At 36.6% G+C, this 15,763-nt stretch overlaps 1 protein-coding gene across 6 annotated transcripts in view; it reads right to left on the reverse strand.

Moving 5' to 3' along the window:
• DYM (dymeclin) overlaps positions 1-15,763 on the reverse strand; it is a 310,625-nt gene that overhangs the window by 230,443 nt on the left and 64,419 nt on the right. For all 6 annotated transcript variants that reach the window (XM_032470527.1, XM_032470531.1, XM_032470529.1 and 3 more), the window contains one exon: positions 647-772. In XM_032470527.1, coding sequence (XP_032326418.1) covers positions 647-772 — 126 coding nt within the window. The remainder of the gene's footprint in view (positions 1-646; positions 773-15,763) is intronic.

The raw sequence follows: 15,763 nt of genomic DNA on the forward strand, positions 1-15,763 counted from the left end.
AAAGACAAACCTCCCAAATGAAGTTCTCTGAAGATTATATCAACAGCAGGTGCCTATGTATGTGTGTGTGTGTGCACTGAATATTTATCTACTCCCATCCCTACTCACTAGAAGATTGTAAGCTTCTGCTCAGGAGCAAAGCTCCACATCCTAACACACGCCTGGCACATGGTTAGTGCACAGTAAGCATTTGCTGACTAAAGGAAAGTAGGAACAGTCAGTTAAGAGACTGCTGGGGTAATCCAAACACATGGTGATGGGGCACAGGTTACAGTAGTAGCTTCAATGGGATTAGTGAGAAGGGGAAGATACAGATAATTTCAATGAACAAATATGACTAGATGACTGCTTAGACAGAGAATGATGCAGAAGGAAGGAGAAAGATGACTTCAAAGTTTCAGTTCTACAAAGAAAGCACTAGAGAAGGTAATGAAGCTGGGCGATGATAGGGGCAGGGAGGACAGGACAGACCGTTTAGACAGGAAAGCAGATCCTTACATGCTGGGTTTGAAGTTCTGAAAGAACAACCAGAGGAAATGTCTGGTTGAAAACATGGGACAACACTAAAGTAAGAGGACAAGATGAGAAATACAGATTTATACAATACAAAACTAGACAAATTTAAAATAGAAACATAGAAACATACCATCGACCTTGCATCAAATACTTGTGACTGATGCTCTGTCGCAAAACTTCCTTGTGGAAGAGCTGGCAGGAAAGGAAAACCACCATCGTTGACACAGCTTCAACTGATATTTCATATGTAATATCACTGGGAAAATAGGAAACAAATCAGAACAATGATCACTTTGGAAGATTAAGGTATTGCTCTTTTCTAAATAACCCACACATTTAAAAACTCAAATCAAAATATTCAACATGTTTCTAGATTATTAAAAAAATACTAATATGTTTAACATAAAATATTCAACATGTTTCTAGATTATTAAAAAAATGCTAATATGTTTAACATAAAAATCAAGTCAAGTAAAAAATACGAAACCCTTTCCTTGTCGTTAGTTCTTGTACTTGGATCAGATATCCCATTACTTTCCTATTTCCCAGTTCCCATCTATTACTGAATGACAAGTCTATTAGTGTATAATAGAAACAGTTCCCAGCAGTGCTGTGCTTTGAGGGTCCACTCTAAAGCCCTTGTGTTCATCTCTGTTCAGTTAATATAGAAACAAATACTCAGATTGCAAAACTGAAGAGAAGCCACAGTGTAAGGAAGAAAACAATGCCTTTTTGAGTTGATAATCACTTTACAATAAGAACAATGGTATACCCTAGATCTTCTATCTCTAAGTGTCTATTTTCTCAAGGCCAACTCTGCCTGTTCAGCACAATGTGAATAATAAACAAATTACTCCTATTTTATTAAGCATGTTTCTTTTATGAAGGACTACCGCTGTCCTCTGAAGATCATTAACCCCTTTTAGAAACAAATCTTAGATCATATAAAACAGAAATGAAATTTCAGTTGAGCAGGGAGTATAAACAGGAACAAAAGCATAAAGAAATCTTCAATTATTGCAAAAATTTAAACACAATTATGGAGAACAGTAACATGTTAGAACAGGAAAGTGGAAATCTCAACAACACAACAAGAAGAGTAACAGCTCCAAAGGAATATCGAAATATTTTTACACAACTGAAATATTCATGAAAAACGCAAAGAAAAATACTTAGCACCTACTTAAGTGAAGCTCATTAAACAATTAAAGACGACTTGGCTCTAGAGCTGGGTAAGCTTACCAGAGTTTTAAGTTCTAATTCTATCAGATATTTTAAGGAGTTATTGCTGATAGAAATGGCTTTTAAATAAAAGCAAAGTATACAAAACAATAGAGGCCCATGCAAATGATCTTATTATGTAATGAATAAATCTCATTTCTACTCAGAAATCTGGCTTTAAAGTACTGTAGAACAATTCTCTTTCCTGAAATTTCCATAATTATTGTTGTAAATATTAACCATATGAAAGGCAATCCTTGCATTTGTTTTTATTTCTTGAATTGGATGAAAGACAATACTGATGCGTCATTATTACAATTCATTAGTCTTCATTAGTGATAATCTGAGTGCTCAGAACCCAAAAGATATTGCATCACAATAACCATTTATTCACACAGCCTATTTCTGTCAGGAATTCATACTCTACAGGCAATTGGCTGGGCTTTCCAGCTGGGTCAGAGCTTAAAGCCAAATCCTGAAAGAACAAATATCTTGCCACAGGGTACTGCCTATCTAGATAGGTGACCACTTCCAATACATTTATCAATGTATTCAGTCATCAGTAATTTTTAAAACTGTGATGATTTACAATTGAACATCTTACTCTAGGTCCCAGATCCAGAAAGAAATTGCTTTAGTTTGTTTAAACTAAAAACTATAACTATTAATAAATACTAGGTGTAGCAACCTTAAGGAAAGAGTGTAGATTGAGAACAGAGGGCTGGTCTCTTTCAAAATAAACTGGGTCAAACAACATTACAAATGAGAGAACAGAGTAAAGTGTTAACCCTTGGACCATCCTCTCTCACTGCTATGGAGTGAAGAGTAGAGGCTTGGATGTTGGGAGGCAGGGAAAGCTTAAAGCACATAAGAATATTGACTCAAAATGACATTGGATTTCCTATCAAGCTAAAATTTCATTCCCCCAAATTTTCTTAAATGGAGCTAAGAGGTCCCTCCTGTGTGCTTTCACAAGCCCACACATAAAAACTCTATCTGTTGAGATAGATATTAACTGTGGGATCAAAAGAAAGCACCTCTAAAAGCGCAACTTAAGACCTAAAGTATTTGCAGACAAGTCTATGTTCCTTACTAGAACACATGAGTGTCTAGCTAGGGACCCTTTCATTTTTCAGTTGTTGTTTGTATTACCAACTCTAGTTCATAACAGACACTAAATGGATAAACGGATAGAGAGACAGAGGGATCTTTATTGCTCTGATTTTGATTGGAACTAATTGGGACTTCCTGAATAGTGTCATCAGCATAGTGTACAAGGCATACATAACTTAGAATAATAAAAAGGGAAGATATATGTTGAGGCCATGTAATATATAATCATAAAACAAAAGGAATACTTGTTGCAACAAAAATGTAAAGGGAATTTCATGAAAAAAGGATTCAGGATGCTGTTGACTGATTTACAGGATAACTTCTATTCATTTTACTGCTCAGCATCCATTTATTAGTATTAAAACACAAATAAAGGGTAAAGAGGATGATCTGAATGGAATGACTTAATACTATGATGATAACTCGAAACAAATTAAAGTCAGTACAATCAACAACCAAAATTACCACTGAGTTTTTTTTTTTCAGAAATGTCATAAATTGACTCAACATTTTTATGAAAGAATAAACATATAGCTAAGTCATCCTTGAAAATACAGAGTGAAGAGAGGGACTTCTACCAGTTACACAGCTGTGGCAAGAAAAATAGTATGGTATTTGCAAGCAGACATGAAAAAGAAGACAAATCAATGGAACTCAACTGAGAACTGAATGTATAGTCAAACCTGTGTTTCTATGGGAACGAACAATAAAATGAATCCGCAAATCAATGGAGAACAGATTGTACAGAAGATGGTGTTGGGAAAAACTGTCTCATTTCATAAAGAAAAATAATGATGGATCCCCATCTTACAACATACTCAAAGACCTACTACAGATAAATTAAAGACTTGGATGTGAATGATTACACTAAAATTAATAGAGGAAAATGTATAACAAGTTTATAACAAAAGCACAAGAGCTTCTTAAACAAAGCCTAAGAGCACAAACCATATAGTGAGTAAATAAACAGCTAGCATTTAACTACATCAAAATTAAGGATTATTGCTCAAGAAATGAAACCCTGGACAAACCCTTAACAGGCAGATGACAGAATGGAAGAGGAACAAGGACGTAATATCTAGAATATCACAAGCAACTCCTGCAAAAGGCCAAGAAAAAGGCAAGAACTCCAGTAGGAAAAATAAAAAAAGAGCAAAAGATACAAAGAGTCAGTTTCAAACAATGTAATGTCCCCTGATGTCCTAGAAAATGTAAAGTATTGGCTGGCACATAATGACATATAAACCCTCATGTACTACTAAAAGGAATATTAACCAAAACAGTCGTTTCAGCAAACAATTTGTAACCCAGTATATGTATATATGCCAAAGAAAAATTCACAGAAATATGTCTGAGCACCATGGTAAGCAACCCCTAAAATGACCCTCAATAATCCCTGCTTCCTGCTATTCATGCCCTTGTGTAACTGCCTCCCCCTGAGTGTAGAACAGACCTAGTGACTTGCTTAGAAGAGAATATAGTAAAAGTGAAAGGATGCCACTTCTGAGAGGAGACTGGCTTACGAAAAGACCACGGCTTGTGTTGGGCACCCGCTCCTGCTCTTCTATCTGCTTTCTCTAAGGAAAGCCAGCTGCCTTGTTGTGAGCTAACATACAGAGAAGTACACTTGGAAAAGAACTATGGGAGACCTCCAGTCAACAGCCAGTGAGCAACGGAGACACTCAGTCCAACAAGCCTAGAGGAACTGAATCCTGCCAACAGCCAAGGGAGAAGTCTAGGAAGCAGGTCCTCCTTAGTCGAGGCTTCAGATATAAATAAGATCAACTACAACCTCATGAGACACTTGAGTCACAGGCACCAAACTACACTGTACCCAGATTCCTGAAACTGAAAAACTGAAACAATGTTGGTTTAAACTGCTAACTTTTAGAGCAGTTTACTGTGCAGTAATACATAAATAATATAAAGACATTCATTATTTGTGGTGTTGCCAAGTTGGAGACACTCCAGGAGTCCATCACTGAGGAACTGGGTAAGTAAAATGTCATGGATGCACAGAATGGAACAGTTTTAACAGCAACAGACTAGATGTTCACTTAGTATCACAGGTAACTCTTAAAAAACAATTCTTAGAGGAAAAAGCAAAGAACAATGAGTTCTATCATCTACAAAACAGAAACAGACTAACAGACATAGTAAACAGTAATCTTATGGTTACCAGGAGGAAAGGGGGTGGGAAGGGATAAACTGGGAGTTCAATACTTGCAAATATTAACTACTATCTATAAAAAGATAAAAAATAAATTCTTCTATATAGCACAGGGAACTATGTTCAATATCTTGTAGTAACCTATAATGAAAAAGAATATGAAAAGGAATATATGTATGTATATGTATACTGAAACAGTATGCTGTATACCAGAAATTGACACATTGTAACTGCCTATATCTCAATTTAAGAAAATAAGTTCTATAACACAATTGTATTTATGTAAAGATGCATGTGCACATAACACCTTGTACTTGGACTTACACATATAAAAACATACACATTAAACATATTAAAATGGTTATTTTGGGAAAAGAAAAAGAGTAAGGAATGGGGATAAATGGAATAAGTGAATAGATGAATATTAAATGGAGGAAGGGATGGGCCTTACATGAACCAATGATGACAGTGACCCTTAAATTGAAGAATGTGCTTGACTCATCTCTATGCCTCATGTGTCCAAAATCAGGGACTGTGGAATGAAGGGAGGCATAAGAGGTTGGGGGACATACTGAAGTAGGAGAATGCTTCTATTAATCTCAGAAACAAAAAATATAGGCAATAAATTATCCAGTTAGGACATTCTAAGGACCCCAATTAAACAATGACGACAGGAATGGAAAAGAGCAGTAAGACCTGGATGACATTTAACAAAATAAAATAAATAGCACTCAGTGACATATTGGATGCTTAAAGTGGGCGACAAAGACTAAGACTAATCAAGAAAGACTAATGTTTCTAGATTTAGAACTCAGAGACAGTGATGTCATCAACCCAAATCAAGAACACAGGAAATGGAAAAATCACCTTCCATGTATAATCTATCGATGCTTGTTATTCACAGATTCCATGTTTGCAAACTCACCCACTCACTAAAATTTACTATAACACCAAAGTCAGTATTTGCAGCACCTCCACAAGTTGAAATGATCTATGTAATTTTCTAACTTGCACCAAAGGAATCCTAGACGCAATTTCATGACAAAAAATAGTTCACAATTGCAAATGAACTCATGGATAGATGATAAAGTTATTTTATTAAAGACGACAAAATAAAATTAAAGTTTGAAGTTTTCTAATGTCACTGGGAACAGGAGAAAATAATGGCAGGGCAAAGCTTTGCATAAAACTGACTCTCCAGATATATGACATGTCTGGAATTTTCTTAAATATAATCTGAACAGGGGGGAATATGGCTGTGGATGGGGTATAGTTGAAATAAGAGAGGCCATGAGTTGTTATTAAAGCTGAGTGATAAGCATATGGGGGTTCATTATTCTCTCTCTATTCATATACTTAAAATTTTACATAAATGTAAAAATACAAAGTTAAAAACTGACCACATGACCATAGACTAGAGTTTGGTGAAAACAGGGACCTCTCTTATTCCAAGTTCCTACCATATTTCCTAGCAAATTGTGGGTACTTAACAAATATTAATTGGAATGAATGAACCATCTGAAATTCTGTATTTAACAAATTTAATTTGCTCAAGTTATCTGCTTTAAGAAGTTGGCAATGTTTCATTAGTTTTTATATTGTCAGTAGTAGCAAATCACCGCAAACTCAGTGGCTTAAAACAGCATAAATTCATTATTATACAGTTCTGTAGTTACAGTACAGGTTTCATGGGATTAAAATCAAGGTGTCAGTCAGCAAGCTGCTTTCCATTCAGGAGGCTCTAGGGAAGAATCCATTTCCTGCTCATTTGGGTTGTTGGCAGGATTTAAGAAATTCCTCACGGCTGTAGGATTCAGGTCCCCAGTTTCTTTCTGGCTGTAAGATGAGGGCACTTTCCAGGTTCTAGAGGTGGCCTCATTCTTTGACTCATCTTCAAAGCCATCACTAGCTTTGAATGACTCCTCGCGCTGCATCACTCTGATTCACCCTTCTGGTTTCCTCTTCTACCTTTAAGGACTCATATGATTAGACTGTCCTCTATTATCTTAGTGGGCCTAATCACCCCATCAAAAGGCCCTTAACTTTAATTACATCTACAAAATCCTTTGATATGGGAGGGCACCTATTCACAGGTCTTCCAGAGATTAGGATGTGGACAACCTTGGGCTTGAGAGAACATTATTCTATCAGCAGCAGATTTAAGTGCTAATTTCAGTAAGAACCAAAAATCTACCAGCCAACATGAAAATATTACTCATAGTTACACTCAACTACCAGATTTGGGTGGGGGAGACATATAATGTTCAAATAAATGGATTAAAGCGATTAAAGCGGGCTCCAACAAACTAGCTGGGTAGAAGATAACTTAAGTATACAATGAAGCACAGCTTCAAATGACAAAGCAAAGGTACAGATACTACAAGTGGCTAAAACAGAACCTATTTTTTGCAAAGATGTCAGGAACCTAATTTCCAATTTTCATTGTCTGATAGGGCTTATAGCCACAAAGCCAGAGAAAATTTAAATGCACAGACTAACAAATACACAAACAAGAACCATAACCATCCACTGGCTAACCATCACGTTCAGAATAAAATGCAAAGTCTTTAACCTAGCCTCTAAGACCCTACACCACTTCTGACTAACCATCCAACCTCGTCTGTCACTCACCCATCCTTCTCATTCAGCTCTAGCTCTCCTGGCCTACTCAGTAGTCCTTGGATACATCAAGCACGCATCCACCTTGCGGCCTCTGCTTAGAATGCTCTCCGGAAGGACAGCAACTGGACTTTGGCTGACTTCCGTTCAGTTTCTATTAAAAAGTCCACTTCACAAGGAGCCTTCCCTTACAATCTGGCTGAAATACCACATTGCTTTTTTTCAGTTGTACTTATCACATTCTAACAGTATATATTGTTTATTGTCTGTCCTACCAAATTCACAACTAGAATCTACTTCTTATTCACTATTTTATCCCTGGCACCTCAAACAGTGGCTGGCAACAACAGTATCTGTTGGGTAGTTTCTTCGACTGTGCTTACGGGTACAGTGAGAAATTAATATCATTTTGGGTTTACCAAACCCAAGAAAAATACATTCATTCATGTACAAATTTTATGTGACAAAAAATACCTAAAACTCTCAGCTTCCAAACATTATTCATGACTTAGCGCTATGTATAAAAATTCACGAGACTCCTGGGGCCACAGTAACAGAACTAGCAGCAGCAGCAAAAATAATAACCCAACATACCCTCATTTAATCCCTTTTCTATCATAAGTGGTACTGAAAATGACTGATATTTTTAAAGTCAGTTTCAAAATAAGGAACCCAAATTTGAGTTCTACCCATGGGGAAAAAATGATGTAAACAGGAAAACTTCTGAAATAGCCATTTAAGAAATACATTTTAAAGACACAGATGGATAAAATGCAACTATCCATCAATTACCTTCCTCGTTACCATTTCCCTCACATCTCTCAGGTCAGTGTGAGGCCTTTGGTTCTCCCTACCCTCCCCCCAAACTGCTTGGCTGACGCATATTCATCATTCAAGACTTTGGACTAGCTTTACCTCCTCCAGAAAACCCGCTGTTCCAGAAAACAGCTATAATGCTGTTCATACTCTACAGTCTATATCATGCAAGAAAATATTCGCTGAACAACCAAAAAAATGAATTGGAAAATTAATGAAAAATGTAATAAAACACAGCTTATACACAACCACATAATGTTTAAAGGGATCACAGGAGTTGAGTTCTTTTGTTTTGTGTTTTCCTCATATAATTAGCTTTTTCCAGCATCATTAGTTTAAAAAGCTTTCCCTCCCCAACTGAATTGTTTCCCTGCTTTCCAGAGAAGTGCAGATCTATTTCTTGCCTCCCTATTGTGATCCACTGATTTATCTGTCTATAGGTCAATACCATATTATCTTCAAAACCGTAGCTTTACAGCACATCATGAAGTGATAAAAAAGTATTCCATTTGTTCTTCCTTTTCAATTATTTCTTTGGATATTCTAGGTTCCCTGTATTTCCATACATATTTTAGAATCAGCTTGTCGATTTCTATGGGGGGGGGGACCCCTGGTACAAATGTGATGAAGTGAATCTGTGGATCAATCTGGGTAATACTGACAATAATACTGAGTCTTCCAACTCATGATCATGATATGTGTCCACACTTAGGTCTTCTTTGACTTCACTCATTTTTTTTAGTTATCAACATACAAGTGATACACATATCTGTTGAATTTACTAAGTATTTCCTGTTTTTCATACTGTTTTAAAATGGAATTTTTAAGGTTTTACTTTCCAACTGTTTGTTACCAGGAAATTAATAATCATCTTGTAACCTGCAACCTTACTAAACTCCCTTTTCCATTCAAGTAGATTTTGTATATTCTCTAGGGTCTTTTACATAAACAACCACACTGCCAGCAAATAAGGAGAACTCTAGTTCTTCTATTCTAATCTCTATGCCTTTTATTCTTTGTTTTGCTTTATTGAACAGGCTAGGGTCTCGTGAAACAGTAAACAGAAGTGCCGAGAGCAAACATCCTTGACCTGTTCCTAATCACAGATGAGGGAAAGCTCCAGTCTCTCATCATTAAGTGTGATGTCAGCTGCAGGTTTCTCATGGATGCCCTAAATCCAGCTGAAGATGTTTCCTTCTATTCTTAGTTTGCCAAGAGAGTTTTTTCATGAGTAGATGTTGAATTTGGTCAACTGCTTTTTCCACATTTACTGAGACAATCATATGGCTTTTCTAATTTATTTTGTCCATGTGACATATTATATTGATTTTCAAGTGTTAACAATATTGTACTCCTGGGGTAAGTCCCACTTGGTTATGATGTATCATCCTGTTCATATATTGCTGGATGCAATTTGCTAATTTTTTAAAAAAGCTTTTTCTCCTATATTCACAAGAAGTATTGGTCTGTAATTTTCCTTTTATGAAATGTCATTGTTAGGTTTTAGTATCAGGGTTACGATGGCCTCGTAAAACAAGTTACCCCATATGCTTTTGAAACACAGTTTATTGAAATATTTGCTTCGTGATGTGATGCTGAGCAAAGACAGAAGAACAGCACGCACCATATGAATGAATATACATGCAGACGCTAATATGCAAAAAACAAAAGCAGCAGTCCTGGGAGATGAGATTACAGGTGGCTGTTTTTATTATTTTTAATTTATTTAAAATGGGAAGGGCATAAAGAAAATGAGGGGGAGAAACATTTGCTTCAAACTGGTTGTCTCCTTCAGGAAATTTCCTGAAAAAAATATTTCAAGAGAGATGGTTTGAGGACAATTTCTAATCTCATTTTCATCATAGGTTTTCTTAATTATTCCTCTCTCTCACTTCACTATAAACAATCAAAGTAAAGGGGATTTGCAAGTAGGAAAAACAATCTGAGTGTCTTGGTCCTTTTGGACTGCAATTAAAAAAAAAAAAACGAATACAGACTGGGTGATTTATAAACAACAGAAATTTATTTCTCAGTTTTGGAGGCTGAGTCCAAATCAAGATGCCTGCAGATTCAGTGCCTCACAGGAGAGCTGGCTTTCTGGTTCACAGAGATGAAGCATCCTTTTGCTGTGTTATGCCAGGACAGAATGCACCAGGACAGTTTTCTTGGGTGTCTTTTACTAATCCCACTCATGAGGGCTCTGCTCTCATGACCTAATCATCTTCCAAAGGCCCCATACCTTCTAACACTGCCACCTTAGAGGTTAGGTTTTAAAATATAAATTTTGAAAGAACACTCAAACTATAGCAATAAGTTAGCCATATTTGCTGCATTAGCTAGGGTTCTCGAGAGAAACAGAACCAACAGGATTAATTTATTTCTATACAGAAAGAAACTTCTGTATAGTTCTCCCACAATGATGAAGGTTAAGAGGTCCCATTACCTGCCATCTGCAAGCTGGAGGCCCAGAAAAGCCAGGGCTGTAGTTCCAGTCTAAACCCAAAGGCCTGAGAACCAGAAAAGCCCTGGTCTGAGTGTAAAGGCCCAAGAAATGGGAGCACTAGTGTCCGAGGACAGGCGGAGGTGGAAGCCTCAGCTCACGGGGTGGGGAACAGGTCTACCCTTTCTCCTCCTCTGTTCTACTCACGCGCTCCACTGACTAGATGATGCCCACCACCACAGGTGAGTAGATCTTTTTTAACAAAGTCTACTGATTCAAATGCTAATCACTTCCAGAAACACACTCACAGACACACCCAGAAATAATGAAATAATGTTTGACCTCTGGGCATCCCTCAGCTCAAACTGTCACACAAAATTAACCATCACATTTGCCAAAGATATAAGGTAAACTTTTAAATACCAGCAAAAGGCACAGAGGCACAGATCCAGCCTCACTAAAAATATTTAGTCATTAAAAGCATTTAAACACTATTTGAAAGGCTTTACACCTAGAAATTTTGTTCCTTCCTAAGAAACAAACAGCATTCTAACACTCACCTAATTTGCAATAATCATAAAAAGTGAATACATATTTCAGTACTGCAAAATGCTACTCAATATAAAGCTTAGTGACACAGCACACAAAGAATGTTATTCTTGATTATCTCCAAAATAGCCTACAGCTATGAGCCAAGACCAAGATATACCAGATGTCAACATATCATATACTACGAATAAAAATATAAGATTTAGAGAAACAAAAAGAAGTAATGCCTAAAAAGAAGAGCAAGAGCACCCAGCACCTCTTTTGCATTCTGCACACACACACACACACACACACAGTTTAACTATACTGTAGCCACTCAGATTTAATGATGACTGAGACTGCAATGAGCTCTCTGGTGAGAAATCCACTGGGGGAAAGAGTAGGCATTCTTATTTTTAAACCATTGTTACACAAGTTAAGAAAAGGACCTCATCAATACAGTTTTAAAAAGATAGTGATACACATAGTATTGGAACAACTGTATACCCTTCTGAAGAGAGAGAAAAAAACTTGAATCTATACCTTAGACCCTACATAAATCCCAAATATATCAAGAGTTCAAATCTTTTAAAAAAAAATATGGCGATAAAATGGAAGACTTTCTCCTATAATATGCTTTAGAGAAGGCCTTTTCCAACCATTTGTGCCTCATCATTACTGAGCACTTAGCATATGCCAGGTCTCCTTACATTCTAGAGGGGGCAGACAAATGAATAAATACGCTATGTAATAAATTAAAAGGTGGAAAGTGCTTTGAAGAAAATAATGCATGAAGGTGGGACAGAGAGTGCCTGGCTGGGATGAAAAGATAAGTAACGGGGCTAAACTGCTGGGACTAAAGTTCATTTCTCTGCCACATAACAATCCAGAGCAGGCAGTTCATTCAATAAGATCTCTCAAAGGCCACGCGGGAAGAGAGCTCTGTTACCTTTTGCACATACTTCTACGTTTGCTCCAGTTGTCACCATTTCCCATCAGAGAGGGGAGAAAAATTCATTCCAAGGCAAGTCATTTCTTTTTAAGAAATATGAAAGCTGAATATATCACTTCCTGTGGTGCACCCACATCTACCTCTCAGCAAGGGAGCCTGAGAAATGTCATCTCTACCTAAGCAGCCACTGCTCAGCTAAATTCTAATAATAAAAAAGAAGAGAAGAATGAATTTGGGAAGGACCTATGATGATCTATTACAGGCATGTTACAATTTTAAATAGGAAGACTCAACAAGAAGGTTGACATCTGAACAAAGACTTGAAGAAACAAGGAAGCAAGGGAAAAGTCCTCCAGGGAGAGTGGTCAGCACATGCAAAGGCCCGGAGGTAGAAAAATGCCTGGCTTATTTAAAGAACAGCGAAGAGGCCAGTGTGGCTAGAATGGAACATGCAAGAAGGAGTGTAGTAAGAGATGAGGCCAAAAAGATACCAATAAGCCAGTTTATGCACCTGGAAGGCCTAAAAGTTGTAAAAGATTGATAAAGTCAAATTGTTAAAAATAGTTTTAAAAAATTTATCACATCAAAAACAAAAACATGCTATAAGCAGACAAATCAAGTCAAAAGGCAAAGTTAGAAAAAACATACCTTCGGTTTATGTCACAAAGGGCTAATCTTTCTAATATAAAATGGGTCCTAGAAATAGATATAATAAAGGTGCCAATATGAGAATGAGCAAAGGATATTAGCAAAAAAAAAAAAAGTTAACAATCCTAATGTCCATCAATAAGGGAATGATTAAACATAAATTGATACTGACCAACAACAGAATATAAGGCAACTTTTAAAAATGAATGAGAAAGGATGTAGGGAAATCAGAACGAGGCTGGTGGGAATGTAAAATGATGTCGCCATTAGGCAGTCACTCAAAAAGTTAAACACAGGGTTACCATCTGACCTAGTAATTTTATTCCTAGACACATCCCCAAGAGAACTGAAAACCACATTCACACAGAATCTCGTACATGAATGTTCACAGCAGCATTATTCATAATGGCCCAAAAGTAGAAACAACCCAAACATTTATCAACGGATGAGTGGATAAACAAAATGTGGCATATACATACACTGGAATACTTTTCAGCAATAATAAGGAATGAAGCACTGCAGCCCGCTACAGCATGGATGAACCTTGAACACATAACACTACAGAAAAGAAGCCAGACACAAAAGGCCACACAGAGTATGATTCCACTTATATGAAATGTCCATAAAGGACAAACCTATAGAGGGAGAACACAAATTAGTGGTTACCAGGGGCAGAGGGAGGGAGAAACGGGGAATGACTGCTAACGGGTACAGAGTTTCTCTCTGGGGTAACGAAGTGCTGGAGCTAGAAAACAGTGATGGCTTCACAACTTTCGTAAACATACTAAAAACCACCTAAATATATACTTTGAAAGGACAAATTTGGGGGTGTTTGAATTATATCTCAATAAAGTTGCTGCTTAAAAAAACAAAAATGAGAACGTTCTCTAAATGCTTGTATACAGAAAATTTCAGGATAGACTGTTAATTGGAAAAAGAGTAAAGTTCAAAACATGATGTATTATTTCCCACCTTTTATATGAATATGAGGGGAAATAAGAATCTATATTCATAACTGCATACATATGCATGAAAAATCTCAGGAAGGATACATAAGAAACTAAGAACAGTGGTTACTATGGAGCCACCTGGGAGGGCTGGAGACATGGAGCACGAGGACAGGCAGGAGGCTGTGCGTGAACGCTTTTATGTGTTCGTGTTATCTGAACAATGTATCATCTGCTTGAAAATTAAATTAAGCCAGAATTTAAAATAGAGGATTTCATAAATGTTAAAATCAAACTTTTCTGATTAAAATCTGATGACACTGAAATAAGAACAAAAAACCAAATCATAGTGTGGTATGATTCTGCAGGAGTCACCGATCCTACGTTAGAAAACCTAGGATGTGCTTCTGAGTTCTCGATTAAACTCACTCTGTTAACTTCAAAAAATCACTTCTCTGGGTCTCAGTTTTCTTCTTTGTAAATAAGTACATTGGGCAAGATGATCTCTAATGTCATTTCTTGCCATCACTTTCTACAATGCTGAAAAAAAGAAATTCAAAGCAACGTTATAGTTCTGTGGAAACAAAATTTGAAATCTATTAATTGGGCTATCTTAAGTGCCAAATAATCAGGGAAAAGAGCCAAGACAGGCCAACACTTGAAAGAAACCAAAATTCTACCATGCTGAGTGTGGTGGTTTTTAAAAGATGAAAAACGTTTAAGCCAACAGATCTTTCTTGTTTAATGTCCTTGTATAATCTTCAGAAGATTTTTATTACACAATCGCCAAAACAAAGTCAACTTTAAAAAGCTAAAATGTTGCTTTGGCTGCCATATTATCCCAAGAACTTTCCACCATCTGGGCTGGAAATGTCCTAGAACAAACTACTGTTGGAGCAAGTTATTAATTTCATGTGAGGAAAAAAAAAGACAGGCGCCGTGACCTTGCACTGCTCTGCTAGGGCAGAGTGGAACACTTGGATAAAGACAAAAGCCTTCATGAAATGGGTGTTAGTGTTGGCTAAGGGCAAAGTCAACGAATATGCAGGAAAAAAACATCCTTTGACTTACTATTGGATAAGAAACCGACAGTACTGTAAATGGAACATAAGTTTAACAAAAACAACTGACAAGTTCAAAGGATTAAGACCAAAAGTTAGAAATATCAATGTCATGCCAACATGGATATTCTAAAAGTAAAATATGAGGAAAGACTAAAAAGTGGTATAGCACGTTACAGATACTGTCAACAGCACTGATGATTAGTTTTAAAAGCTAACAAAATCAAAGACATGGTAATACTCCTAATTTATAAAAGTATTAACAAAGGAACAGAAAGTGCCTGGAGGTTAGGAGTCGAGGAATCTGCAATCAAGTATCAGAACTGACTCTTTCCCTTTATCAGTCACCTTATCTGTCAACTTCACCATATGCAAAAATTAATGGGGTGGATCATATAAACTCAAACATCCATTCCATGTTTTTATGGTTTCCCAAAGAACTAATACTATATATGTAACAGTGTATCAAATGCATAAAATACAGCCACATATCTTCCTGAATTAAGTTTGACCAAAAAGAGCTTTTAAAAACATTTTAAATAATCAAAAATTGGGAGGGCATAGCTCACTGGCAGAGGGCATGCTTCACATGATGAGGTCCTGAGTTCAATCCCCAGAACCTCCATTAAAAATAAATAAATAAATAAACCTAATTACTTCTTCCCTCTCCCTCCAAAAAATCAAAAATTAAGATGGATTGATAAGGTGGATACATAGTAATAAAGTGCAATT

Source organism: Camelus ferus, chromosome 30, assembly GCF_009834535.1.
Source record: "Camelus ferus isolate YT-003-E chromosome 30, BCGSAC_Cfer_1.0, whole genome shotgun sequence".
Taxonomy (NCBI): Eukaryota; Metazoa; Chordata; class Mammalia; order Artiodactyla; family Camelidae; genus Camelus; species Camelus ferus.